This window comes from Protobothrops mucrosquamatus, unplaced genomic scaffold (assembly GCF_001527695.2).
Source record: "Protobothrops mucrosquamatus isolate PMUCROS unplaced genomic scaffold, P.Mucros_1.0 scaffold346, whole genome shotgun sequence".
Lineage (NCBI taxonomy): Eukaryota > Metazoa > Chordata > Lepidosauria > Squamata > Viperidae > Protobothrops > Protobothrops mucrosquamatus.
In genome coordinates this window covers 283,042-310,394 of record NW_015386683.1, presented here as the reverse complement: position 1 = coordinate 310,394, position 27,353 = coordinate 283,042, and the positions used below count along the sequence as shown (strand labels likewise).

Here is a 27,353-nt window from a genome sequence, read left to right as displayed (position 1 = left end):
GCAGGCGTTGAAAGGCCAGGGTTTAAAGCTGCAACAGGAATGCATTTTTGTTCCTGCTTTCTAAGCAGAGAGGGAGGCCAATAGTTTGAAAATCCTGCCTTAAGGAAAGTCATCATGAAAGAACTGCTCCCCTGAATCTTTTCCAGCTAGCAGGTGTGGGAAGCTAAAAGGTGTGGGATGGCTGCAGGGTGGTAGAAACAGACTCAAAAATACCCAAAAGAGAGATTTGAAAGAACGCATCAGACACAAGGTACAAAAACAGAAGCTTGTTTCAAAGGAGAAGAAAACATTGTGGAAATCCCAAGGCAAATTTGGCAGACTCGAGCTTTATTTTAGATATAAACAAATGGACTGATTCCAAATCTGAGCCTTCAGAGACCTGTATTCATTTGCTAGTGTAATTTTCTTAATTGAATAGTGTGCTGCTTTGCCGATTAGGATAAAGAAATTCATCCACACCATGAGCAACATTACAAGTTTTTACTTGAACAAGCCTTTTGCAGGAATGAGTCAAAGAAGCTATTATTAAAGAAATCCAGAAAAAGAATAAGAACTGACATGATAGTATTTAATCGGTTGCCACACAGAAAATGGAGTAATTCTGTTTTCTGCTTTTCCAGAAGATCAGATTGTCTGTGATCACAAGTGGTTCAGCAGCAGGACGTTATCTCTCTGGATCAGGTGGAATCTACATCTTTACAACTGCCAGCAGAGCTAAGATGGTTATCAGTACCAGGAGATTCACTATAGTATAGTGACAGATGTTAGATTAAGTCAACTTTCCAGTCACTTTCATTTTGGGGCTTCAAATAGTGTTAGCCATTTGATGAGAACACTAGTAGGACAGTCTCAAAATTCCAAATGTATGATTGGCTCAAGCATTGGGTTAAGCTGCTAGTTGAGCTGGGGTTGGGGGGAGGGGTTTTTTTTAATGTCTATTTTTATTTATCTAACAAAATGAAATTCAGTGGTACTATATTTAGGCAAGAAAAACCAAATGCACAGGTACATATAGTATAGGTGGTACCTGGCTCAATAGTAGTAACTGTGAGAGGGATCTTGCACTCCTAGTGGACAATCACTTAAATATGAGCCAGCAGTGTGCTGTAGCTGCCAAAGAAGCCAACACAGTTCTAGGCTGCATTAACAGAGGGATAGAATCAAGATTACGTGAGATATTAATACCACTTTATAATGCCTTGGTAAGACCACACTTGGAAAACTGCATCCAGTTTAGGTCGCCATGCTGCAAAAAAGATGTTGAGACTCTAGAAAGAGTGCAGAGAAGAACAACAAAGGTGAGTAGGGGACTGGACGCTAAAATGTATAAAGAACTTTTGCTGGAATTGGGTATGTCTAGTTCAGGGATAGGCAACCTCGGCTCATTTATGACTTATGGACTTCAACTCCCAGAATTCCTGAGTCAGCGTTGCCTACCCCTGGTCTAGTTTAATGAAAAGAAGGACCAGGGGTGACATGATAACAGTGTTCCAATATCTCAGGGATTGCCACAAAGAAGAAGGCATCAAGCTGTTCTCCAAAACACCTGAGGGCAGGACAAGAAGCAATGGATGGAAACTAATCAACTTGCCTCCAGAAGTTATGAATGCTCCAACACTGGAAGTTTTTAAGAAAAGATTGGACAGCCATTTGTCTGAAATGGTATAGGGTTTCCTGCCTGAGAAGGGGATTGGACCAGAAGACCTCCAAGGTCCCTTCCAACTCTGATATTCTGTTAACAATGGCCAAGTTACTTTTCAGACAGGCAATTGTTTGCGTTCTGCTAACCCCTGATTCTGTGTTAGAAACAAAGAACATTGCCTACATACCATTCTTTAGATCAATGCTACAATCAATAAAATCTGTGGAATATACCAGTACGTCAGAAGCAGAAATACAAGAGGATGAGAAAATAAAAGAAAACATTCTTCTGAGATAGAAAAGCATTGCTTCAGGTAACAGATGCATTTTCAATTGTACCCAAACCATGCCTATAATACTATGAATATGAAACAATATGGTTTACAGAAGTAAATTTAGCCACACAGTAAGGCACTCAGAAGCTAATAGGCCATACAGGATTCCTTATCAAGATGCCTGCAATCAAACAATTAGTACACCATCTCTGAGAAAGTGTCACTAGAGCTAATTAGCACCAGTCCTAGCTAATTACTACATTGTCCCAAAAGGGAGTTGACCAAAATAGAAATTCTGCATTTTAGTAGTCACAAAGCAGCAGAGTTGATTTTGCAGAATGCTAAAATGGGACAGTTCAAATATCAGAGAATGTTGCTTAGAACTCAGAACATAACATAAAGCAAGGGGGAAAAAACACATATGATCCACAAAAGATGGTGGCTAAGATTGCAGAGCTAGCAACCTGAGCCACCAAATCCTCTGTGGCTTCCTGAACACCTTTCTGCAATTACCAGAAACTCAGCAAACCACAAATGTCTAAAATTAGGGGTGTAGCTCCCCTCATGTTGAAGTAAATAACACACCAAACTAGCAGCAAATACTCTAATGTAAGCATAACATACTTTTTATCCTTACTCACATAAACATAGTAAGACACTCACCCCTTATATAAAGTGCAATGCAAAGGAGGAAAGGATTCATGCATGCACCAAGATTTTTAAAAAGTCATCAAATGAAGCTTTTTCTCAAATCTAAATCTGCCAACATTCCCTCTTTAGTCCTCCATTTTATTTTGTCACTGAAAAGGAATAATTTATATTAGTGGATCCTTCTGATCAATTACAGACTTCCCATTAGGTGACTCCATAAAGCTAAACTAACCAGATATTTTACTTGGCTCAGCAGATTTTCTTCATTTCTTAACTAGCATATATGTCAGAATAGACAGAGGTTATTGTCCATGTTAGAATAACAGATTTGGAAGGGACCTTGGAGATCTTCTAGTCCAACCTCCTGCTCAGGCAGGAAGCCCTATACCATTTCAGACAAATAGGTGTCCAACCTCTTCTTAAAAACCTTCAGTGTTGGAGCACCCACAACTTCTGGAGGCAAGTTGTTCCACTGATTAATTGTTCCCACTGTCAGGAAATTTCTCCTTAGTTGCAGGTTGCTTCTCTCCTTGATTAGTTTCCATCCATTGCTTGTCATCCTGCCTCCTCTTCTTTGTGGCAATCCCTGAGATATTGGAACACTGCTATTATGTCATCCTTAGTCCTTCTTTTCATTAAACTAGACATAACCAATGTCATGTTAAATTACCCTAGAATGTAAATTATCCTAGGTTCGTCTTATCCAGTTATACTATAAAGGTGGAAACTCCTGTGATAGGAAGCAGCAGCATGTGATCCATATACATCAGAAGGCATTGGAATATCGTACTATTGAATAGGGGATCCCACTTTCTTGTTCATTCAACATGAAACATATTGTTTCAGGGTCAAAAAGATATTGCATTAATTCTTAACAAGACAGGGAAACAGTGTGTGCTTTAAAAGTCTGTGGCATCCAAATGATACTGCTAACATTCAAAGGATTTCTTTAATCTGACTGTCTAACTGGAGATACTTATAGAGCAAGCATGAGATGGATGTGTGAGGGAGACAAACTAGGCCAGAAACTCAAAATATTTTGCTGAACACACTAACACAGTCATGACGTTTCAGTCAAAATCATGTATGGTAGACCCACTAAAGTATAGATCTCCAAGATACCACACAGGGGTGGAGTGGGGTTGTACAGTATAAGTTTTGCAAACAGAAAACAGATACAGTCCCTAGTTTGGTTAAAGATTCAGGAAACAGGTGGTGAGGAAGTTGACAGCTTTAGATCTTGGAGAATCTCTTCTAGTTAGAATAGACAAAGTTTGGTAAATAAACAGGGCAATTCATTATATGTCCTCTGCAAAAGTTCCCAAGACACCATCAAGAAGGGATATGAAATTAGCATTTTTATTTCCAGTATATGAAAGAGTTCTCTAAGTACATTTTAATATATTGACAGTGATTCCAGTTTCAGGTCTCTCTTTAAATGTATGAGATTTTCACTTGAATATAGATGCAGAAAAGTTTTGCTGAGAATCCACTGGACATATTACAGAAGTAAGAAACTGATCATTCTTCCATCAATGTACCCATTAAATCTAGGAAAGCATTCGTATAGACCAGCGTTTCTTTTTTTTTTTTTTATCTTTCAGGACCCCTTTCCACTTTTAAAATTACAGAGTATCCCCAAAGAGCTTTTTTGTATGACTTATATTTATCAAAAGTTATCATATCAAAAATTAAAATTGCCACATCTGCTGAAGCTATCACATATATTAAGCCTATAACACTTGAAAAATGAAAAACATTCTGCTTAACTTCCATTCAAATCAAGTTTCTACACTGCATTGCTCAAATAATACATCTGCATATGCAAATATCCTCTTCAACCGCTCATGTTATACTTATCTACCCCTTATTTTTTCTAACCTGGCCTTTATCAATCTAGTATGTCCAGACTAATTGTTGTTTAATAGAAGATTCATAAAGGCTGGCTCTTATCATTCCACTCTACAAAGGTACAGACATAGAGAAAATGGGGTCATCAATCAGATGCAGACAAAAAGGAATCTTAGCCAATCATGAAAATACCAGTGAGAGAAGGAGGAAATACAGCTTAGCATAGACAAGGAAAGAGTAAGAAAGAATTTTAAATGAATGCAGGTCTCTGGGGCCAGATTACATTCTAGAATACTGAAGATATTAGTGGAGATAATAGCTGAACCACTTTTAATAAACTTTGAGAATTCCTGGAGGACTAGCATGGTCCTAAAAAATTTGGAGAGAGCCAATGTCATTCCATCTTAAAAAGGAAGGGTGGGGGGGGAAATAAGGATCTGCAAAACTACAGGTCCATCAGCTTGACATAATATAGTGAGTAATGTCTTTGAATAGATTATTAAGGATCATGTTTGTGAGCACTTGGACAAACATGCTAGTTAAAAGAAACCAGCATGGGTTTATTGCAAACAAACTAGGCAGATAAATCTGATCTCCTTAAAACAATTACTAGCTTAACAGACCGAGAAACGCCAAGATGTTGTATACCTGGATCTCAGCAAAGCTTTCAATAAGCCCTCTTGATATAGTATTCTCCTTAATAAAATAGTAAAATATTGCCAGATTATGCTACTTTAAGATGGACTCATAACTGGCAGAGTGCTTCTAATAGCTCCATAGGGAAGTATCAAGTGAAGAGCCACACAATTCTGTCAGTGACTTGAACGAGGAATTAAGAAGATACTACAGTTGGCAGATGATACTGCTCATCAGCAGCCAGAATCATCTGGCTATTGCTGGAAAGAAAATACTGTATGATAAGCAGTACAAAAGGCAATTCTTATGTTCAATTAAAGATTAATGTGTTATGAAATTTTATAAATGCACACGTAAATTAAGAGAAAATATTCCATATATAGTATTTGAGTCCAAGTAGGAATGTGTAAAAAGCAAGGTCTATGCAGCAAACATACACAGCTTGGAAATACTATTAGATTATACGAAAGTTCTAGCCGCATAAATTAAATGCAGAGACAGAATAAAAAGAGCCCTCTCATTTCCTCTACCCAACCATTCAGTCAATACAGATAATGCTATGACAAAAAAGGATACCATTGAGTAATTGTATAACAATAAAAACAAACCATCATCACTCACCACAATTTGATAATTTCATATATTCAGATTAGCTGACAATAGGTGCAATTAGATTCATGTTAAATTGCTATGAGCAGCTGCCCAAATGGCAAGGCTAGTATACTCTGATGTTTCCATACATATTTCTTTTTCTTCTTCTTCTTCTTGTGCCATATCCATTATCGGACGTTGGCGATCATGTTGGCGATCCTGTTTTTATCAGCAGCCACACAAAAAAGTGCTGCTGAGTTTTGTCCAAACCAGTCCCTTAGATTTTGAAGCCACAAAATATTTCTTTTTAGGATTTAAAAAAAAATACTAAAAAATGTCATGTGGAATGAATGTATGGATCTAATCTGAAGGGAAAACTATGTTTCTGAAAATCCAGTTAGCTGATATGATGTGATGTTTGTGAGTAAGAATTTATTCTATTTATTTTGTTGGTATGTTATTGTGCCAGGGCAATAATTCAAATACACACACACAAACATTTGAAATCAAACGTTGGCAGAGAAATATTACTGATTTCTTTAGTAGAGACTATTCAGCAGAATCTGGATATAAATGTACTTTTGGTTCTTTTGGACTTCTCTGGAACATTCAATGCTATCAAAAATAATATCCTTCAGGACCGCCTGTGAATTTATTTATGATGGGTCAGCTCTACCTGAAAGGGGCAATTTCAACATAGTCATGGGAGATGGTTGCTCCAGTGTAGGATATCACAAAGATCAGCCCTCTTTCCCATGTTATGTAACATCTATATGAAGCTGCAGGGTTGAAATGTCATTAGCATGGTCATTACACTCAATTAAGATCAACCCAGACAAGAGATGTTGCAGATGTCTTGAACCAATGACTATGAGGATTTTATATACCAAACTTCCTATGATTCTTCAAATACTGTGGAACTACAACTTGAATCACTCCTTTCAACTCATCATGTGGTCAGGGATATTGATTACATTACTAAGATTCAGTAAGAGCTGAAGAGATACAAGTTTTCCATTCCTAGTATATGGCATGCAGTGCTGTATCTTTGGTAGCTAGAAACCATCCAAGATCTGTCCAAAGCAAGACAGAGTCACAGAATTCTGCAATAATGATTACCTAGAAATGTGTGTCCTGGACAGAAATACACTAGAAGAATTAATTTTAAAAATCATGTTAATTACACTAAAATAAGAACAACCATTAAGAATTGTGTGCATACCATCAAAATTATTTTTGCATTCATTCTTTTATTTGTATAGTATTTTTCTTGCCTTTTCCCTTACCTGTTCTTTTCTGAGAGTAATGTAAAGCCTTCAAAACTAAATCTGAGGTTAAGTAAAGGCTGCAACTGGCAGCTTTATTTAGCCTTGAGGTAATTCTGATTTGACATACAGTATTTGGTAACCAACGAGTTCTTGTGTTGCAAGGGAACAACCTTTCATTTTTTTCAACAGAGCCTCTAATTGTGTCCTACATTCATTCCAACCTTGTCATTTCATGTAATTTTAGCATTTTGGCCAGCTTTCAATGCCACTCTTTGCAAAGGACATGATCTAGGATTGAAATTTAAGCACAAAGGACCTGATCTAACCATTAAACGCTGGGTTCAGTTAAAGAGATCTGATATTTCCAAAATGAACAGCCTAATGTGGCAGGCTTTTCCATTTCTGCTTGTTCCTCTCTCATTGGCTGATAGCACTAGAGAGACTGGAAGGGCCAGTGAGAGTATTCAGTTTTCTTCCTATTGGGCTACCAAATCATCTAGCACTTGCCAGCTCAAGAAGCTACAGACTGTTCTTGACTTATTTCTGACTTATTTCTCAGGCATGATTTCAGACAATGTGCTATTCAAAACATAGATATAGGCATTGCCTATGCTGATAGGCAAGATGGATCAGAGTTAGTTTGCTATTCATTCACTACTAAGGTGAATTGTGACTTGCTAAGTTGACTATAACTGATAGACGTAAGAACATTTTCACAACCAAATTGAATACACAGGAGACTTTCAGTCAAATATAGATGGGTATCCTGATAAAAATCTTATTTATAATTTTATCCTGGGCATATTTATTTATTTATTTATTTATTTAACTACTATGCCACCCATATCACCTAGGGTTATTACAATCTATAAAAACAAGATAAGACATTAAAACAATAAAAATTAACACCAAAACTGATCTAAAAATTGGCAAAGATGGGAAAAGAAGAGAACAAGATACACACAGGGAGAAGGTGGGGACTTATTTTAATAACCACAGTGAAACTGGTTGTAAAATCAGGTTTGAAATCTTCTCATAAATGGCAATGACTAGATATGCTGACTAGCATATTTATGGCTATGCCCTAGCAGTGATTGAAGGATGGCGTAAGAAACAAGCTATTTCAAAAGTTCTACAAATCTGAGTGTCATTTCTTCAACTGACTTGTTTTACTTCATCCATTCCTGCAAAGTCCTTTTCTTCATAACTAGGAAGTTCCATAACATTGTAATTGTATACAAAATCTAAATCAGTTTTGGTGTTAATATTTAATGTCTTATCTTTTTTTTATTTATTGTAATCACCCTAAGTGAGATGGGTGGCACAGAAGTTAAATAAATAACAAATTTGAAGACACATGATTTTGTTGCATATGAATATCTAATTCTAAAATGTTCCACAGCTATGTTCCACCATGAGTTAGGATCACCAGCAAGCCCCAAAGTTCAACAGTAAGTCACCTACTATTTACATACAAGTGAGATAAAGAGAAAGAAACATGGGTAGTCTACAAAGTATGAAGCAAAGACAATATATTATTATTGTAAAGGAGATAAAGCCATTGGTTGCATTTTAATTTATCTTTTTTTTATTTTGCAATTATTTTGCACAGGCATCCTTTCAAAAAGTAGCATAAACTATATTAACACTGGTTACTGTACATTTACTATTTAATTCTATTTTTGTTCATTTATTTATTTCAATCAGCTTCTATATCATGAAAATAGAATTATATAACCCCATAATATATGTGAAGATAGGGGTTTTTTAGACATGTAAGCAAATCAAGAACTCCGGGCTAAAATCCCATTATTTAGTCACAGTAATGACTGTGACTAGCTTTCTGGTATGGATATATTTCTCCTTTCTGTATTCCAGGGCAAAGAAAGAGATTCTTTCATGTTGCCAACACTTAATGACCTGGATAAATTTGGCACAAATTTGAATCGACAACACAAACAACTTCTAAAAGAAGAGCCTGCAATCTTTCTTTCTTTCTTTCTTTTCTCTTTCTTTCTTTCTTTCTTTCTTTCTTTCTTTCTTTCTTTCTTTCTTTCTTTTCTTTTCTTTGCCTGTTTGTGTTAGTGTTGACTCCTGGAGACTGTTTGAACAAGACACTGAAGGTTTCTTGGCAAGATTTCAGAAGTGGTTTGCCATTGCCTTCTTCCTAGGCCTAAAAGTAAGTCACACAGCTGGCTTTATGCCTAAAGCAGAACTAGAACTCATGGTCTCCACTTTCTTGCCTGGTGAACTAACCCTACCCCAAGCTGGCTCTTATCTATGACCGGGGGTAGATCGCTCCAGAGATAGAGGTCATTTCACATATATCATTTGTCATCTTTGTAAGAAAGAGATTGATCAATATATTTGATCACACATTAGATGAACGGCCTACTAGAATTGAAAAATTACATATAAGGCCCGTTATCTAAACAAAAATGTAAAATTGAGAACTACATATGTGAATTTGACTGGAGTAAATTGTAGAGGTCACAGAGATATGATTTACATTTTTTTTACTTACACTTTTTACACTATTTTCTAATATATGGTCTTACTGCTGTTCCGTATTTTATATTCTGATATGGCTCAATGGCCTATCAATAAAGAATCATTATTATTATCTAGGGCAGTGGTTGTCAACCTGTGGGTCGGGACCCCATTTGGGGTCGATCGACCATTTCATGGGGGTCGCCAAGCAAGGCTGTCCACCATTTTTTTTGTCCGGCATTTTTTTTGTCCGCCATTTTTTTCCCCTTTTCTGGCGGGTGCCTTACCTCCCTTGGGCTGGGCCAGCTAGTGGTCGGCCTGCTCCGTCTCTGCCGCTTGCTAGCTATGCCTCAGCCGGCGCAGGGGGAGGAACCATGCATACGCGGCGCTCCCGGGCAGGGAAAGTCCTCGACTTACGACCGGTTGGGTAGTCCTCGACTTACGACCGGTTTAGTCCTCGACTTACGACCGGTTGGGGTCGCGGCATTAAAAAGGTTGAGAACCACTGATCTAGGGTAAGCATAATTGAACCCAGATGGACTTATTTTTGAGTTTACATCATTCAATTTGGATTGTAAATTACATGGATTTCAAAAACTAACACAAACTTCACTTTTGTTTTAAGCAATGACCATAATCAGTTGCATGAACCTGTGACTGCTGACTAGTAGACTTTGGATGAAATAGATGCTCCTACCCAATCACCCCATACTTCTGACTTCCTCTTGCCTATAGCTCTATCACTCTTTTTATTGAGATTCGCTTTGCTTCTACATTGGTCACAGATAGATAACTGTACATTCCATCCTAGCAGTCAACGCTTGTTGTCCAAGAGAATATTTCATGGCTAAACTAATTTTTGACATGTAGCTATTTATTTACTTCAGTGATTTATGTGGCTGCCCAAATCTCAAACTGTGACTTTGGATAGCCAACAAAAGATTAGTAATCAAACATGATAAACAATAAAAACAAAATAACACAACGTACAATAGCACAAATAAAGGCCAAAAGCAAAATATATTCAAAATCCTACACCCATTTTTCAGATGCACTCATCCAATGTCCCAAGCTGGTGCTTGAGGAATAGCTAAGATTTTAGAGTTTTATGGAAGGCCAGCAGAATTGGGAATACCCAAATCTTGTTGTAAAAGGAAGGCATCACGATACAGACGGCATGCCTCTTGGGTCCCATTGGAAGACAGTGTTTCATATAGGGGACCTGAAGGGGACCACTGTTTTGAATCTCATAAGAGGGGCAAACATAATCAGAGATAGGTGGTCCTCCAAATAACCTGATCCTGTGCCATGAAGGGCTGATAACCAGCACTTTGAATTGCCTATAAAGCGAGTGCAGTTTTCAAAGTTATGTTGCAATACAGGTGTTACTGTGTTCTGCATCAATTGTAGCTTCTGAATGGTCTCTGAGGACATTAACGGTAATACAATACTCCAAGTAGGAAGCAACCAAGGTATATATGACAAGCAAGGATTCCCAATCTAAGAATGGATGCAATTGATACATAAAGGTTTTTTATGCTTGTTTGCTACTTTTGAGTCAGTCTTTAACTCCTGGCAACTACATGGACTAGTCCAGTGGTCTTCAAACTTGGCAACTTTAAGACTTATGGACTTCAACTCCCAGAATTCCTCAGCCAGCCCTAGAAAATACTTGCTACCAATATACTCTGCGCAGGACCTAATTATTATTATGATGATGATGATGATATATCATTATGTGAAAAATAACAGTAAAGGGCCCTTCTTTTCAGAGAAAGCTAGCATGATTTGCTTTTTGTTACTTAAGCTCTGCTTACTCAGTCCAAGTTCATCTAATAGATCACTAGATTTTTTTTTCTGACATGAATCTACCTCACTTAATTCTGCTAACAACTTACTTGGATCTCATAAAGTTATTGCAGGAATATAGCAAGTACCCCATCAACATCACTTAGCATAATCAGTATGAGATTTAGCTATCTAGCCAGAAACTGGCTGCTAAGGGATGAGTTTAAAAAGGAATAGTTTGTCCTGCAGAAAGAGATAAATGGAACCATCCTAATACAGATCACTTACCTATGGGCTTAATTTTAAGTAAGATCCTGGACAAAGAGAAGTTACCTAGATCCAAACAGTTAGATTGCTTTACTACTTTTCTCAAGAACACTTATGGAACACATGGATCCCCAAACAAAGAATAAAATAGCAGAGCTGGTTGGCAGCCACTGGCAGTTTCCAAGTACTGACAAGTTACTGAGCAGGTTATGTCACCGTTTACAAGCACTGATTCATCACTGCTAATTAGCATTTAGTGAGTGCCAGCTATAAACCAGATTCTGTAGTAGAGAACCCAGAAGTGACAAAGTCCCTGCCCAAAAGCATTACAAATTGAAGATCACAGAGACAGATGTGATGGAAGAGATTTGGGGGGGGGGAGAACAAGAGTGGGAAGATTAATTGGAAACAGAAAGCATAAAATACACCAGGCCATGTTGATTTGGGAAAATTGTCTGTTTCACAACCATTTTCTTTTTCTATTTTAAACAAAACAAAACCACGGCCTTTTATTTTGTACTGCAGGCAGCAGTATGGGCATCAACAGTTTGGGGCTGTCACTGAAGTGAAATGAGTGACTGAAGTACTTTTTTTCTGATGGAGGAGACTGTTACCCTTACAAGCATATCCTATATTAATATGCCACCTGGGTTTCTTCGTGCAATTATGTGGTTGGCTGTTTTGCTGTAGGCAAAAGGGCTTTTCGGGCTAACTCCTGTGTAAGGTGACCAACAATTCCACGATTATTCCGATAAGCAGCCAAGTGCAGAAATACCAGGGTAGATTCTCCGATTTTTAAAACATACATTGTTTGAATAAGTTCCAACCAGGCGTCGCTTTGTTTTTTTCTAAAGTGTTTTTACATTCCTGCTGCAACAGTAGCAGTTCTTACAGCCCAGACCAGCTGCCCTAACGCTCTTCCAAACCTCCGCGGGGCAGGCTCAAGTCACCCACCGGAATGATTGGGGCGCTGTGGTCCGGAAGCCTAGACCCCCCCTGCTGGTTGAGAAAGCGACTGCACCCGGCCGCAGACTCGTTTGGACGAGCCCAGGAAACTCCCCCACCCTCTCCGCCTCTCTTACCAACAAACTCCTCGCTTCATCTAAAAGGCAGTGAGGCGAGATGCCAACCGCCCCCGAAGCGCAAAAAAAAAAAAAAAACTCTAAAAGAAAGAGGAGGCTGGCTGTGAACTGGGAAGGTAGGTAGGGATTCCCCTTCAAAACTTCAGATCGAAACTACTCCGGTTTGCAATGTGGCTGGCATTTTGTCCTCAGCTATGCACCTAAGAGTGAACGCTTCTGTTAAGGGGGAGGAGGGGGGGGTCCGTTTCCTTTGCAACAGAGCCACCCAAATCGTTTCCCCACCCACCCCCACCCTACCCCTCTTCCTTCTGCCTCCGAGAGGCTGCTGCTCCTGACTCACCCCAAAGTGCTGATGAAGCCATTGACCGACCCTTCGGCGTACAAGGAGACGATGTCCCCAATGTGCAGAAAGCTGGACATTTCATTCATGATCCCGGCGGCTCGTCCCGACGCTTTTTCTCCTCGCTTTCCCTTCACTTCCCGCTGAAGCGCTTCACCATGTGCCCGGCGGGGCACCAGGAACTAGTAATCCACAGGCTCCCTCCAACTCCAGGCATTGGCAAGATCTCTCCCGCCAGTTTACACGTGGTTGCGCTTAGCCAGGTCGCGCTTACGCTCGCTCAACAGGAGCGAAGAGACGGGATTGGAATAGAGCGAGCGCCGGGCGCTTGGGGAGAGGGAGGGAGGGAGGGAGGGGGGAGCTGACGGATGGACCAGAGATTTGCATGAGTTCCCCCCTGACACTCTCGTGCGTACAGCTTGCTACCTGCAGCCAATAGAAACCGATCAGGAAGTCCGGATGAAATATTCAATGCAAATTGGGATGGCAAAGGACGCCGATGGAAGCCACACCCCTGCTAGCCCCGCCCCCTGCCCACCGTAGAAACTTTTCCAGCCTCGAAAAGAGCCCGGAGGAAAGTTAAGAGGGCGAAGAGTGTTTCTCTCTTGAGGCGGGAACGAGAAAAGGAGGGTTAATGAATTCTGTCGTTCTCCTCCTTCCCTCCCTTCGCCCAAACCGTTGGTAAAGTCCCAAACTAAATATATGTTAGCCCTTCCCGGAACTGCACACGAATAGGCAGGCGAGGCAACGGCGCTAGTTTTTCCCGCACCGAGCAGAAAACACGCGCTCCTTTGGCTTCTCTTCCTCGGGCCAATATTTGATCTGTGTGCCTGGATTTCTTTTGCTCCGCCATCTGCCTTCTGCCCAGCATCCCGACTGAAACACGCTTTCATTCGCGCAGCGCGCACGACACCGGTTATTTATGCCCAGCTTTTATTCAGAGGGAGGACAGGAGGGAAAGACGCGCTTTTCTTTTGATCCATGCCTTTTGCGTAGCGTAGAAATCGGAAGAGCAATGAACTTTTATTTTTTGCACCTTCCCCCCCCCCTTTTTTTTTATTTTTTTGTGTAGTCTCCCTTAGTGGGTGTTGCAGCGCCTGCCTTCCTGTGGAGGCAGGCGCTGCAACTCGCCCTCCGGCGACTCAGTTAAGGCGGAAAGACACGCACGAGTTGCTGTAGCTGACTCTCCCTTTTGCTTCGCTAGGAAATTAGCAGCAACGAAGTTTTTTTAAAGGGACTGGAACTCTGTTTATATACACAATTCAAGCCAGAACGGCACGACGTTTTTTCGGATTGTCCGAGGGGGAAAGAAAGAAAATCCAAAAAGTAAATTTAAAAAAAAATCACGGGCGTTCTTCTATTGGACGACTCAAATGAAAACTTATTACAATATCTCAGCTATATCAAAGAAGGGTTTCACTCTGGGTGGCAGCTGAAGAAAGGGAAATACATATATCAGGAAACGGGGGGAAAAGGACTGAAAACACAACTGCCGTCATCGCAATCCCCCGTACATCAATGATACATCCACAGTTGGAATAATGAATGAACTTCTGGTTCATTTGAAAAGTATATAGTAGAAGTGGGAGAAAGTGCATCAGAGAGCAAGTGAATTGATCAGAGCACTTACTAGAAAAAGGTAGAATTTTGAAAATCTTTAGCATGGAAAAACTGTAATTGAGGCAAGGTATGATCAAAGTGCATAAATCCTGCATGGCATAAACTTAAAGTGAACAGGAAAGTTTTTTTCCTATGTCAGAATACTGCAACTTCTGGTCTGCCAATGAAGCTGATTCAAAGCAGATTTAGAGCAGGGCTAAAGATTGCAGTTTTTCACGCAGCACTTCCCTGATTAGAAAGATTGGATAAATTCATGAAAGAATCTCTTAGCGATTATTGGTTTTGAAGATTCGAGGCTACCTCCTTATTGCAGGCAGAATGCTGGGAATAAGAACAGAAGAAGAGGATGTTTCCATCTCCTGCTAATGAGCGCCAAGCACCAAGAAAATGCTGGATAAAGAAGGGCTGTTGCCTGATCCAGCCAGATTTTGCTTATATTCTGATTAAAAACAAGCAAGAATGGGAATTGTTACCTAACAGGGATGTTAAGATTGCCTTTTACTGATAAGACTGTTGTGTGTTAATAAGCAGTAACTTGACCTGTTCAGCTTTTTTTGAAGATAGGAAAGTGCAGTGATGAGAAGTAGATATGCAGTGATGAGGGGAATGTCACCTTCTGAGAGTTTTGGTCTGCATTGCAGCCTGGAAAGGAACGACAACTTTGTTATCCAAAGCAGCTATGTTTTCTTGCACTAATTTGTTTCCAAAGTGAAACACACTCTCTTCAAAACAGTTCTCTAACTTTATGCTTTAATGCCCATCTTCCATGGAGCATGCTTTTAATTTCTGTCTTCTGTAGTGTCTGCAGGGTGTAGTTAAAAAAAGAAAAGAAAAGCAAGATGGTGGCTATGATGGTGCCATTGAAGCTCCACATTTTTAAAAAAATGAGGTTTGCACATAAAAAGCAGATGGAGATTCAGTAGCATTGCCCTAGTAATCATCTTGACTTTTTTTTAATCATTTCCTGCAGACACCTCTATATCTCCTACATGCATGAAGGAATTTTAAGCCTAGCAGAATATTAGAATGATAAATGTATGTGGGATCTGGACAGGTGAATTTACTACATCTTTTCCTCCCCTTTCCCCAGGAAGTATAAGGCAACATTCATATAACTCTAAAGGCATATATCCAAGACTCAGGTAAAATATTGGCTTCCTAACTTCTGGGCTAAAAAATAAACCACCATAAGTGTTCCTCTTCATACTGACCTTCCCAGTTGTTTGCTACTTAATGGAAATGTCTTCAATCTGCGTCTACAAAAAATGCTAAGGCAACCGATTAATGGATTCCTCTCGCTTCATTTCTCTCCCTTCCCACCAAATTTCAATATTTAGTGTGAAAATATCCATTAATAGAGGTATTATAAGAGGTATGGAAATGGGATTTAGGAAGGAAGTGAGTTTTGTCAAATGTCTAGACCAGTAGGTTTAGCCCTTTGATGAAACTTACTCCTGCCTTGGCACGTTCTGTGCTGGTACTTTTCAAAACAAACATGGCTAAGAAGCAGAACAGTAGAATCCAGTTCTGTCTGCTTCACCCTGAAGCCCCTCCAACTTGTCAATTAGTTGTTAGCCAGTTTTATTTTAAAGAAGCACCCAGGAATCTCCCAACCCTGTCTACCATCTGGTAAGTATGGCTGAGGGTTGGCTCATGTCTTTTGAGAGATAACTGGAAATTGGTCCCCCAAATATTAGATGCAAGATGAGAATGCCCTTAAGTCTTCCACTCATGATGCTTCCTGCCAAACTCTTTACAACACAACTGCTCTGGCTTATCTACTGAAATTGGCATTGCCAAAATTGATTGTGCTCTTCCCCCTTCCCAACACTTTCCCAGGTCCCTCTGCTTGTTTTCTTTTCCCCTTTCCCTGCTTTTGTCCAGAGGGAGAATTCTTCCTCTCTAAATAAATGAAAGTGTTAGATAAAGAGAGCATATGATGGTCTCAAAGGTGCTTTTTTTTCTTCAAAAGGCAACTGAACTGTTTTTCCCCCCCAAGTGGCCTCAGCAGCTCTCAGAGAGTGCTAACGACCAGATGACTGCAAAGAAATACAATCCTTCCATCCCCCTCCACCATCCAGCCTCAACTGCCAGTACCTATTCTTCCATCCCTTCACCATCAGAACTGATGAAGCTTCTTGGAGGAGAAGCAAAACATCTTCTTTCTCAAGGAAAAAAATCAATCCAGTTGCCTTTTGGAGAAAAAAAAAGCATCTTTGAAAAAACTATGACCTGGATGACTGAGAATCCCCAAAGAGCACATGAAAAGGAAGAGGAAAAAGTAAAGGTGCTAAATACTTAATTTAGAGGTCGTGAGTTCTGCATCATTAGCCCAACACTGGAGTCTTCTATTTTACAAGTGTAGCCTCCCAAGTCTTCCTATCACTTCTTTCATTTCCTTTCCGCACATGTGCAAACACACACACACAAAGGAAAGGAGAACAGCTGTAATGTTGTCTGAATAGTAACCATATATACTTACGACAACAATTGAGCCCAAAATTTCTGTTGCTGAGACATTTGTTAAGTTAGTTTTGCCCCATTTTATGACTTTTCTTGCCACAGTTGTTAAGTGAATCACTGCAGTTATTAAATTGATAACATGGTTCTTAAATGAATCTGGTTTCCCCATTGACTTTGCTTGTCAGAAGGTTGACCCCAGGATGCTGCAACAGTCATAAATGTGAGTCGGTTGGCAAGCATCCAAATATAAATCACGTGACCATGGGAGTGCTGCAGTGATCATAAGTGTGAAGAATGGTCATAAGTCACTTTTTTCAGTGCCGTTGTAACTTCAAACGGTCATTAAATGAACTGTTGTAAGTTGAAGACTACCCATATTGCTGGATTATAAACGTTCCGAATAAACAATCACATTTATCCTAGACTTTTGTTCTTTCTAACTCCTTGTCCCATTATCAGCTTAAATCGTCTCCACCCATTCCTGAGAAATACAAACAATGCTGGCATAATATTTCCTGTATCGTGATCAGGGCAACACAGCATGAATGGAATGGACTCCACTATAGGACCCTGAGTAGCTTCTTCGGACTGGTTTGACTGCTCCTCCACCTGTAGCCCTTTTGGTCTTCTCCCAGCTGAAAATAGCATAAAATAAAGAAATAGGGGAAGAGACCAGGCAGAAATAACCCCAGGGAGGAGAAAAGCAAACCGTGCCATTATTGTAGGTCATGAAGCAAATGAGAATTGAAATTAAATAGCTTGTTACTGAGGAGGAGGAGGTGAAGTGATTGAAACTGACAAATACAAGGGGGGCGGGACTAAGGAAAGAACTGTAAGTTTCCATTTCACAACATTATTTTTGGAACATTAAGAGGAATTTGGTCCACCAATGCTAAAGCAAAAGAGTGCAGAATGTCCTTTTGTTCCAAGTAGATTATTAAACATCAGGAAATGTCCAATTCCTGTAAAATCCTAATAGTAATAATACAGCTCTTTTTCCCCAAATAAAATAATGGAGATCTGTTCTTCTCCACCTTGCTGGAAGCCTAGAGAGAAATTAGAATTAAAAAATAGGGAGAAGGAGAGTTAGTCGGTATGAACAAAGTTGACTATCAAGGAGGATAACGCTGGAAAAGAAATAACTACAGCAGTAATAGTTGGCTAGAAACCCAATAGGAAAGAACATGCCTGCACCTCCCAGCAGTTCTAAAATACCCTTTTAATCACACCCACAACAGATTATCTGTCCTCATGTCCAAACTAATGAGAAACAAAGCATTACAGGTTTTACACATCTTGAAGCTATGTGGACTTCATTGGAAGAATACTGCTTTTATAACTGCCAAATCTTATGCCTTATCTTTCAAAAAAAAATCATAAACTACCATACTCTAAACTAGAACAAACCATCAGTCTCAAGTTTAACTTCTGAGTTCTATATAGCATGGCTTTTCGACTGGTGGTACGTGTACCACTGGTGGTACTTTGGCACCTGGCAGGTTGTACGCGGCCGTCCTAGAAAAGTGTAGTGAGGGAGGGGAATGAGCTGAAGCAGCAGCAGTGTGACACAAGCCTGAGGGAGAGTCAGCTGGAGCTGCAGGGCTCGGCAGAAGCCCCAGGATCAGCGCACGTAGCTATATGCTGATCGGTGCTTCTAGTATACCCAGAAGAGAAGAAAGAGGAGAGGATATACTGTAAAAGGAAGAGGTTTTGGCGGGAGAGGAAGAGAAAAAAAGACACAGCCTTGGGAAGAGGAGTTAGCTGGATCTGCATCAAAGAGAAAAAGAGGAGTGGGGGAGAGAGGAGACGATATAAAAGGAGGAGGAGGGAGACAGGAGAGGATATAAAAGGAGGAGGGGGGAAAGAAGAAAGGATATAAAAGGAGAAATTTGTTAAATGAGTTTTGCCCCATTTTACAACTTTTCTTGCCACATTTGTTAAGTGAATCACTGCAGTTGTTAAATTAGTAACATGGTTGTTAAGTGAATCTGGTTTCCCCATTGACTTTGCTTGCCAGAAGGTTGCAAAAGGGGATCACATGACCCTGGTACAATGTGGCCATCATAAATATGAATCAGTTGCCAAGCAGCTGAATGTAAATCACGTGACCCTGGGGATGCTGCAATGGTCATAAGTGTGAAAAATGGTCATAAGTCACTTTTTTCAGTGCCGTTGTAACTTCGAACAGTCACTAAGCAAACTGTCGTAAGTCAAGGACCACCTCTACTTTTTTTCTTTTTTTTTTTTCTTTTTTTTTTTGGGTCATCAAGTTTTTGACACCTTGCTAGGCGACTGGTGGTACTTGAATATTGCCATAACCTAGAAGCGGTACAATCTGTGAAAAGGTTGAAAAGCCCTGCTATGTAGAACCTAAAAAGCATTTTTAGAAAGTGAAGAGGGAAACAGCTGTAGCCCAATGCTTTGTTTACCTTCTGGATACTATTTTTGAGTAGCTATACTGCCATAGCAATCCTTTAGTGACAGTGCCCATGAAGCACTTCCCTGGACAAGTCTGGCAACTTCCATAACAGATAGGATCCTCCTCTAATCTACATTTTTATATGCTGGTTTTCCATTTACCTTGTCACTGCTGTAATAACAAACATATTTAAAAATAGATTCCATTCTTTTCGAGAACAAAGAAACTGATGTTGGACTTCACAATTATTTGCTGTTCTATTTTTTCTCCCTTCCTAGATATGGCAGACCTGGGAAATCATGTGAGGCTGTTTCTCTAGGGAAACTGAAAATTCAGGTCTGTCAAGAAAGATTGCTGTTTTGGGTTGTTTTTTTTTAGATCAAGGCAAATTTAGAAACATTTATCTCAGAAGATAGTCAGAATTAAGGTAGGCTTTAGTTGCACTGCTGTTCTTGAAAGTGAATCTCACTTTTATGAACTATACTGAACATTTCAACAGTCGTACAGTACAGTACAGTACAGTACATATAATCCCTGTTACATTTTATGCTACTCTTAAGGAGCTGAGGCCACCAAACATGACTTCCTTCCACATGTACCCCATCTATTATTATTTTTTTGTTACAACCCTCAGTCAAGGTCACAGAGGTTACCTCATGACCAAGTAGGATGTGAGCTTCCCTTGTAGAATCCTAAACTTCAATAACAGCATTCATTCCCTGAAAACGCCTTTGGAACTTTACTTTCTTGTTTAATTAATTTTAAATAATAGAACCGTTTGACCACTGAATCCATTCTTCTGTGCTGTCCAAAAATTCAAATTAAACCATCCCCGACAGATGGTCATCCAGCCTCTGTAGAACATATCCAAGCAGAGGGAACTCACCCCCTGTTTGATTAATTAGTTCCAAGGTCAACCTGCTCTTATTATTATAAAAATCAATCAAAATCTGTCTTCCTGTAATGTGATGTTTTTCCTCTATCCTGCATTCTGTGGTGATAAGGTGCTTTCTTCTATGAGACCTATTTCAGATTCTTGATTACTATTATGTTCATTGGCTTCTCTTGTTCTCCACTGAGATTCCACTAAAGCAATTCATGCACAAATCAAGCATTGTGTTTCTCACCTTGTCCTGCTTGATTAGATTACATAAAAATAGTACAGCTGCAAGAGGCTCTTGTCCTGTTCTTGGATTGTCTTGCGTTTCCCATCATCTGGAAGGAATCTCAGGATTTTCACCTCCTACCCCCACAAAGAACTTGCAGGAACACTATAAGCCAATCAGTGCTTGCTTGCTTTCTGATGAATAAGAAAAACAATCCATTTCCTGGCCTCTGACTTGCCATTGGTCCTTCTGTAACAAAAATCCATTGCCCTCCACCAAATAAAAATAATAATAATAATAATAATAATAATAATAATAATAATAATAATAATAATAATAATAATAATAATAATAATAATAATATAATAACTAGTGGCCCTCTCATCTGGTTTTGTAATACTGTATGTAATTTGTAAACAAAAAGAATTTGTAATTCTGTATGTATTGGTATGATAGTTTGTAAAATAATTTTGAAAAATTAATATGAAGGAAAGCTATTTGAGGGATATTTTATAATTTATGATGATTAATGTACACTCATGTATTATGATTAGGGCACTACACCAGAAACAACCAGTTTCAAGTTCATCCTCAGCCATAGAAACTCACTAAATGTCATTGGCCTACTGTAGCTCTCTAGAGAAGGCTGCAATGCTGGGAAAGATGGAAAGAAAGAGAAGGAGATGACCAGCAATAAGGTGAATGGACTCAGGTACAGGGGTGAGGGTACACCATTGTAAGACCTGAAAGACTAAGTTAGAGACATATTGTCATGGAGAAAATGTATGTGGTTGCCAAGATTTGACTCTGGCTTGATGGCACATAATCAATCAACCAACCAATCAATCAATCAACTAGAGTACTTTGTAGATGCAGCCATGAAATTCTAGTTGAAAGGTCATGGCTGAGATTAAAGAAGCTTCTTGGTTTGGAGAGATAAAAATTAACACAAAGGTCTTCTATTGTATGGCTAAGCAGCAGTACCTGTCTCAATCCAAGTATTAAATTTGAATAGAAAACTGGAAAAATGATTGCAACAGACTGAGATAGCTATTTGAGTAGAATCTGACACCTTAGCTAGTTTCAGAGTTTGTTGATTCACATCATAATATTAAATTAGTACCTGTTGTTTCTGTAAAAAAAAGTTTAAAGGTATTTTTCCACCTCTTACTGCCTTTCGTCATTTATTCTAACTTTGCAATGAATTTGGAAATCTGCCCATATCTGTATGCATGTAACCTGACCCAAGTCATTGTTTACCAAGGGCTCTGTGCAGAATACGATACAAATTTGTATATGCAGTTCTAATATGAAGCACATGTTTTGTTTGCTATATATCCCCATCATCTCTGATGAAGTCATTGAATATTTCAATAAACAAAAGATCCATCTCTCAAAGATTTCATGCTTTGTGGCACCATAGTTTAATAACATACAGATAGTCCTCAACCTATGACCACAATTGAGCCCAAAATGTCTGTTGCTAAGTGAGACATTTGTTAAATGAGTTTTGCCCCATTTTATGATCTTTCTTGCTACAGATGTTAAGTGAATCACTGCAGTTGTTAAGGTAGTAAGATAATTGTTAAATGAATCTAGCTTCCCCATTGACTTTGCTTGTCAGAAGATTGCAAAAGATGATCACATGACTTTGGGACATTGCAACTGTCATAAATATGAGCCAGTTGCCAGGCATCCAAATTTTGATCACGTGATGCTGCAATGGTCGTAAATGTGGAAAATAGACATAAGTCACTTTTTTCAGTGCCATTATAAAGTTGAACGGTCACTAAACAAACTGTTGTAAATTGAGGTCTACCTGTATTTATGAGAAAAAATATCTGCTCTTGGGGGAGAGTATGGAGAAGTTTATTAAGAATCAAAACCAAAGGATTTGTTTGCAGAGCCAAACTTTACAAAGAAGAATGTAGGGATCACTGAGGAAAAAGATGCTGATGACAGACAAGGAAAACTCACAAATTGATTATGTGTCAATTGTATCGTAGCAAAAATGGATAGATTTTTCTCCATGATCACATGTTGATTACATGTATTTATCATTTTGAAAGACATATGAACCAGACTGGTCAAAAAGCTGAACTGTCAGACTCAAAAGTAATGCACTCTTTGACATTTCCAGCCCTATAATTCAAAGAGAAAAAAAAAAGAGAGGATCTATAAATGTATTTCCTTCCTCAGTCCATGTAGACTACAGAATACACTACATTAAAACAGGAGTGTCTCAGGAAAGGGAGTAGCTTCAAAAGCATCTCAGAGTGACTCAGGGTGGTTATGGCAGCAGAGTCATTGGTCTCCAAGACACTGTCTCTTTTGTTGGCTCTGCCACATTCTTTTTCCATGTGCAATCCCTCACAAGGAAGCTTTTCAAGATGTGAATCCTCAGAGGACTGGCCTTTCCCCTAGCTGCAAAGTCCACCACTTTGTGCAAACAGCCTTTCCTGAATCACTTAGATTGTGCCACTCTGTCCATAGTTGCATTTAACTGGGCATCATTACACAGATCACTCCACTAGACTTAGGCACAACTCTCTTAGCTCTAGTCTAAAATCACATAAGAAAGAATGATGCCCATCTTGGCTGGCATATGTGGCCACATTAAAGAGCTGCTGGGTACTAGTAAAAATTGGACTAGATTGGAAACAACTAATGTAAAATGTTGAAGGAGAAAAGAATAAAAATAAAAAAAACTCAGTTTAGTGTGTTAATAATTGCAGGGGGAATAACATGGTGTAAATTATTCTACACCAGCTACTTGAGTGGAATTCATCTACCCTTTTTTAAAGTCACTATTGTCACAACATTGGAGGACATGTTTGAAAAAGGCAAGAAGAGAGGGCAAGAAAACATAAATGAGACTATGTGTCTTGAAAGGCATGCTCTGTAAAAAGGAAGCCAACTTTTTGAAGAAAATATTACTATTAATATCTAATTTCCCCAACTCCAGTGGCTTCTTAAGGACCTTGAGTGGAAACGTGGTCCTGATTGTGGGGGGTGGTACCTTTGAATCAGTGTTGACTCCTGGTAATCACCTGGACTAGACTCTGCAGGTTTTTTGGTAAGTTTTTCAGAAGTGGTTTGCCATTGCTTCTTTCTTGGGACTGAGAGAGAGTGACTGGCCCAAGGTCATAAAACTGGCTTCATCCTAAGGCAGAACTGGAACTCACAGTCTTCTGGTTTCTAGCCTAGTAACTTAACCACTATGCCAAACTGACTCTCACTAGTCCTGGGGTTACATTACTCCAAATCCAGGTTTTGGTGCTACAGCTGCTGATATAGTCAACAATATATTTCCTGATCTATGAAGTTGAAAATCTGTAGCATGCATTCTAAAATAAGATGACTACAAAGAAAGAAGATAACTCCAACTCCATCCTTTCTTCCAGAAAATCCCCCCCAAAATGGACAAATCACAGCCCAACTCCCTGCCTAGTTTGCACTATTATCTTCCCACGGTGACCATCACATTCTCAAATCATCCAAAGTTTGCCCATCATAGTTTAGACCAGGGGTAGGCAACCTTGGCTCTTTTATGACTCGTGGACTTCACGAGTCATAAAAGAGGAATTCTGAGAGTTGAAGTCCACGAGTCATAAAAGAGCCAAGGTTGCCTACCCCTGGTTTAGACCAACCATCTACTATAAACTGGACCAAAGATAGTTGCAATGTTGTGGATTCTTTCCTTTCCTTCATATCACCCTGAAATGGGAGAAAATTTTAAAAGATCTGAACCCTGTTTGTTGCTCATAGTAAATATGTAGCTGAATTACCGTCCCAGCTCTTTCTTCCCAACCACCATGCCCTTTTGAAACTCATATATGATTTTGTTAAACTTTAGTGAGACAAAATATAATAACTTTCACTGAATGAAATATCAGGGCACTAATCTGCATGTAACAATTAACAATGAGTTTTTGCAATACATATCATCTGGTATTAAACTAATCAATGCCAAAAAAATATTTGGAGATAAAACAGCCAACAATGTGAAAGTGAAAACAACTCTGTATTTAAAGGAACAGATGAAACACTGAGCTCTTTTGTCTTCCTAGCCAAATCTGAGAGAGAAAGAATTCTCTAGGGAGGGAAAAATATATAAAAGAAGGAATTCTTGGCTTCTGGGAAAAAATTTCTCCCACTCCAATGAATTCAGCATTGACTCCAAAGTACAATATAGTCTAAGAAAGATGGGCTTTCTATAGAATTCTTCATGCTATATTTACCCTCCCCCTAGAGAAGATGTTTAGGGTAATAAAATGTAACCTAAAAAGAGAGAGAGAAAAAAACAAAACAAAGAGATTCATCAATAGTTCTTTATATTGCTGTGTTTGTACTCGTAGAGACTTCCTCTACAAAAAAGTGCTATGCAGGAAAAGACACAAAGGAGAAGCTTTGGATTTTATTCCTAGTCTCCTTGATCTTCCAGCTGAACTTTGAAGCACCCCATTGCCTTCCAAATACAACAGAAAACAGAAGTCTGCATGTGTTGCTTCAATCAAGACAGAAACGGAAGGGAGGAGAAATTCTAAGTAAAAATGTTGTGTATGACTCAGCTTAATGACCCTGATACTCTTTAAAAAAAAAAAACCTAACAAACTTCAGCTCAGGTTGTAACAGACAGTACATAGCAAAAATGCCCAGGAAGATGAGGTGATGAGAAAAACCCTACAGTTAAATCTGTAGTCTTACTGCCCTTGCAATGCCAGGATTGATAGCTGTTTCTTCACGTTCTGATGACATGCTGAAGAAGAAGATCAGCAAAACAAGCAATTATGTTCCATATGATGCCCTGGCACACATGATCAGGACAGTACCTTTTAACAGTGAATCAAAACACAGGCATTTGAGGCAGGATTGCGTTCAGCAATGGGGACAGCAAACATTGTACTGGTTTAGTTTTCTGCTACTGTGTGAAAAGGCCCTAATTTGCTTATGTAGAACAGGACTTCATTTTCAACAATCTTATTTTTCCACTACACTCAAGCAATTCATTGGGAAATCCAAGCAAAGCATTATGAAATTATAATTGGTTCCTTAGACTTTGTAGAGAACAGTGGATTTATAGGACCATACTAAAATGCAAACATATGCCTGTAATTTCTCAATGTGCTATGGTGGGGATTTGTGATGTAAAGGGACATATAGGCACTTATCAAGCATAGGATCAATAAACAAAGTTTAAAATGCCCTTTGGTGGTAATAAGCTCATGTTTATGTTTAGCAATTATCTGCAGCATGCCATCAAAAATGTCAAGATGGTCGCCATAGTTTTGTGATTGAAGCTCTGCCTTTTATATATGCAACATATATAGCAATAGCAATAGCACTTAGAGTTATATACTGCTTTTACAGAGCTTTACAGCCTTCTTCAAGTGGCTTACAGAGTCAGCATATTACCCCCAACAATCTGGGGCCTCATTTTACTGACCTCAGAAGGATGGAAGGCTGAGTCAACCTTGAGCCGGTCAGAATCGAACTGCTGGCAGTGGGAATGCTGAGTTAGCCTGCAGTGTTAGCCTGCAACACTGCATTCTAACCACTGCATCACCAAGGCTCAGCCACACCACATATAAACTTAAGTTGCATCATTGTAGCCCCATCATTATTTTTAAAAATAAATTTATTAAAGTTTATTTAATACAAAAATAAAAAAGCTACGGTAATACAGACTAAGACAATTATAAAAAGTAAAGAAAAAAGTGAAAAAAAGAAGAAAAGACATATATATTCAAGATGACTCCTTCCTCCCTCCAGACAAATATAAACAATTTAGCTAACTTGACACCTTCTCTGGTACCTCAGTTAAAAAAAATCTCTTCTTCCCATATCTAATCCCTGGCCAACAGTCACATTACAAAAACACATCATTCAGTCCTGATCAACCAAAGTCTCTTGAGAGCTACTAGAAATATTAACATATATATTTTAAGCTTAATTTAAAAATTCAGTTTTATCATCTAAAGTAACATTTTCTCTAACACATAATGCAGAAGAAATCTCTCTTCTCTTATAAACAAATATTTAAAGCCTCATCATACAATTCTGGTCAAAAATACATTCTAAAGCTTAATCTTTAGTCACATCAAGTATGTATGCTTTTTGTGTTATGCTTTTCAATGCTTGAACTAATAATAAAGTTCAAAACTCCTTTATTTATTGGAGTGTTCATTGTCTCTGGTTCCAAAAGATCCAGTTGCCTGGGTACCAGATCATTTCCCTGATACTTGGCAAAACATACAGTACAATCAACAACAGATTATATACAATAACAGAGGCAGCCACTAACTTTATGACAGGTTTTATTTTACTGCAACACAATTTGCCATTTGCTATGAATGACAGTTTTGTTAAAACCAATTGGCAAAATGTTTCCCAATTGTGAAATTGTTAAGAAGCTGTGTAGGCACATACAAAACAGCAAGTAACCTAGTCCACTGTAGGCACAGTGGTAGCACAGTACTGCAGACTAATTCTGCTGACTGCCAGCAGTTCGATCCTGTCCAGCTCAAAGTTGACTTAGCCTTCCGTCCTTCCAAGGTCAGTAAAATGAGGACCCAGATTGTTGGGGGCAATATGCTGACTCTGTAAACCGTTTAGAGAGGGCTGTAAAACACAGTGAAGCGCTATATAATTTTTAAGTGCTATTGCTATTGCTGTACAAAACAGAAGGTGACCTGGTCCACTGCATTGGAAAAGAGAGTCTAAGTCCACCCCAAAAAAAGTTATATTAATTGAAAAAAAACCCATGTTCATTTGGGCTTAGAGAAGATTCCCTCCAGAAAGGCAGTGGTGTTATTTTGTGGGATCTAACCCCTTAGTGCTCAGGAGACAGATTGGGTGCTAGCAG

At 39.0% G+C, this 27,353-nt stretch overlaps 1 protein-coding gene across 1 annotated transcript in view; it reads right to left on the bottom strand.

Annotated features, from left to right (window-relative positions):
* Positions 1 to 13,202, bottom strand: part of ITPR3 (inositol 1,4,5-trisphosphate receptor type 3) — a 107,949-nt gene extending 94,747 nt beyond the window's left edge. The window contains exon 1 of the mRNA XM_015815519.1: positions 12,881 to 13,202. Coding sequence (XP_015671005.1) covers positions 12,881 to 12,969 — 89 coding nt within the window. The 5' untranslated portion in view covers positions 12,970 to 13,202. The remainder of the gene's footprint in view (positions 1 to 12,880) is intronic.
* Between the last annotated feature and the right edge of the window lie 14,151 nt (positions 13,203 to 27,353).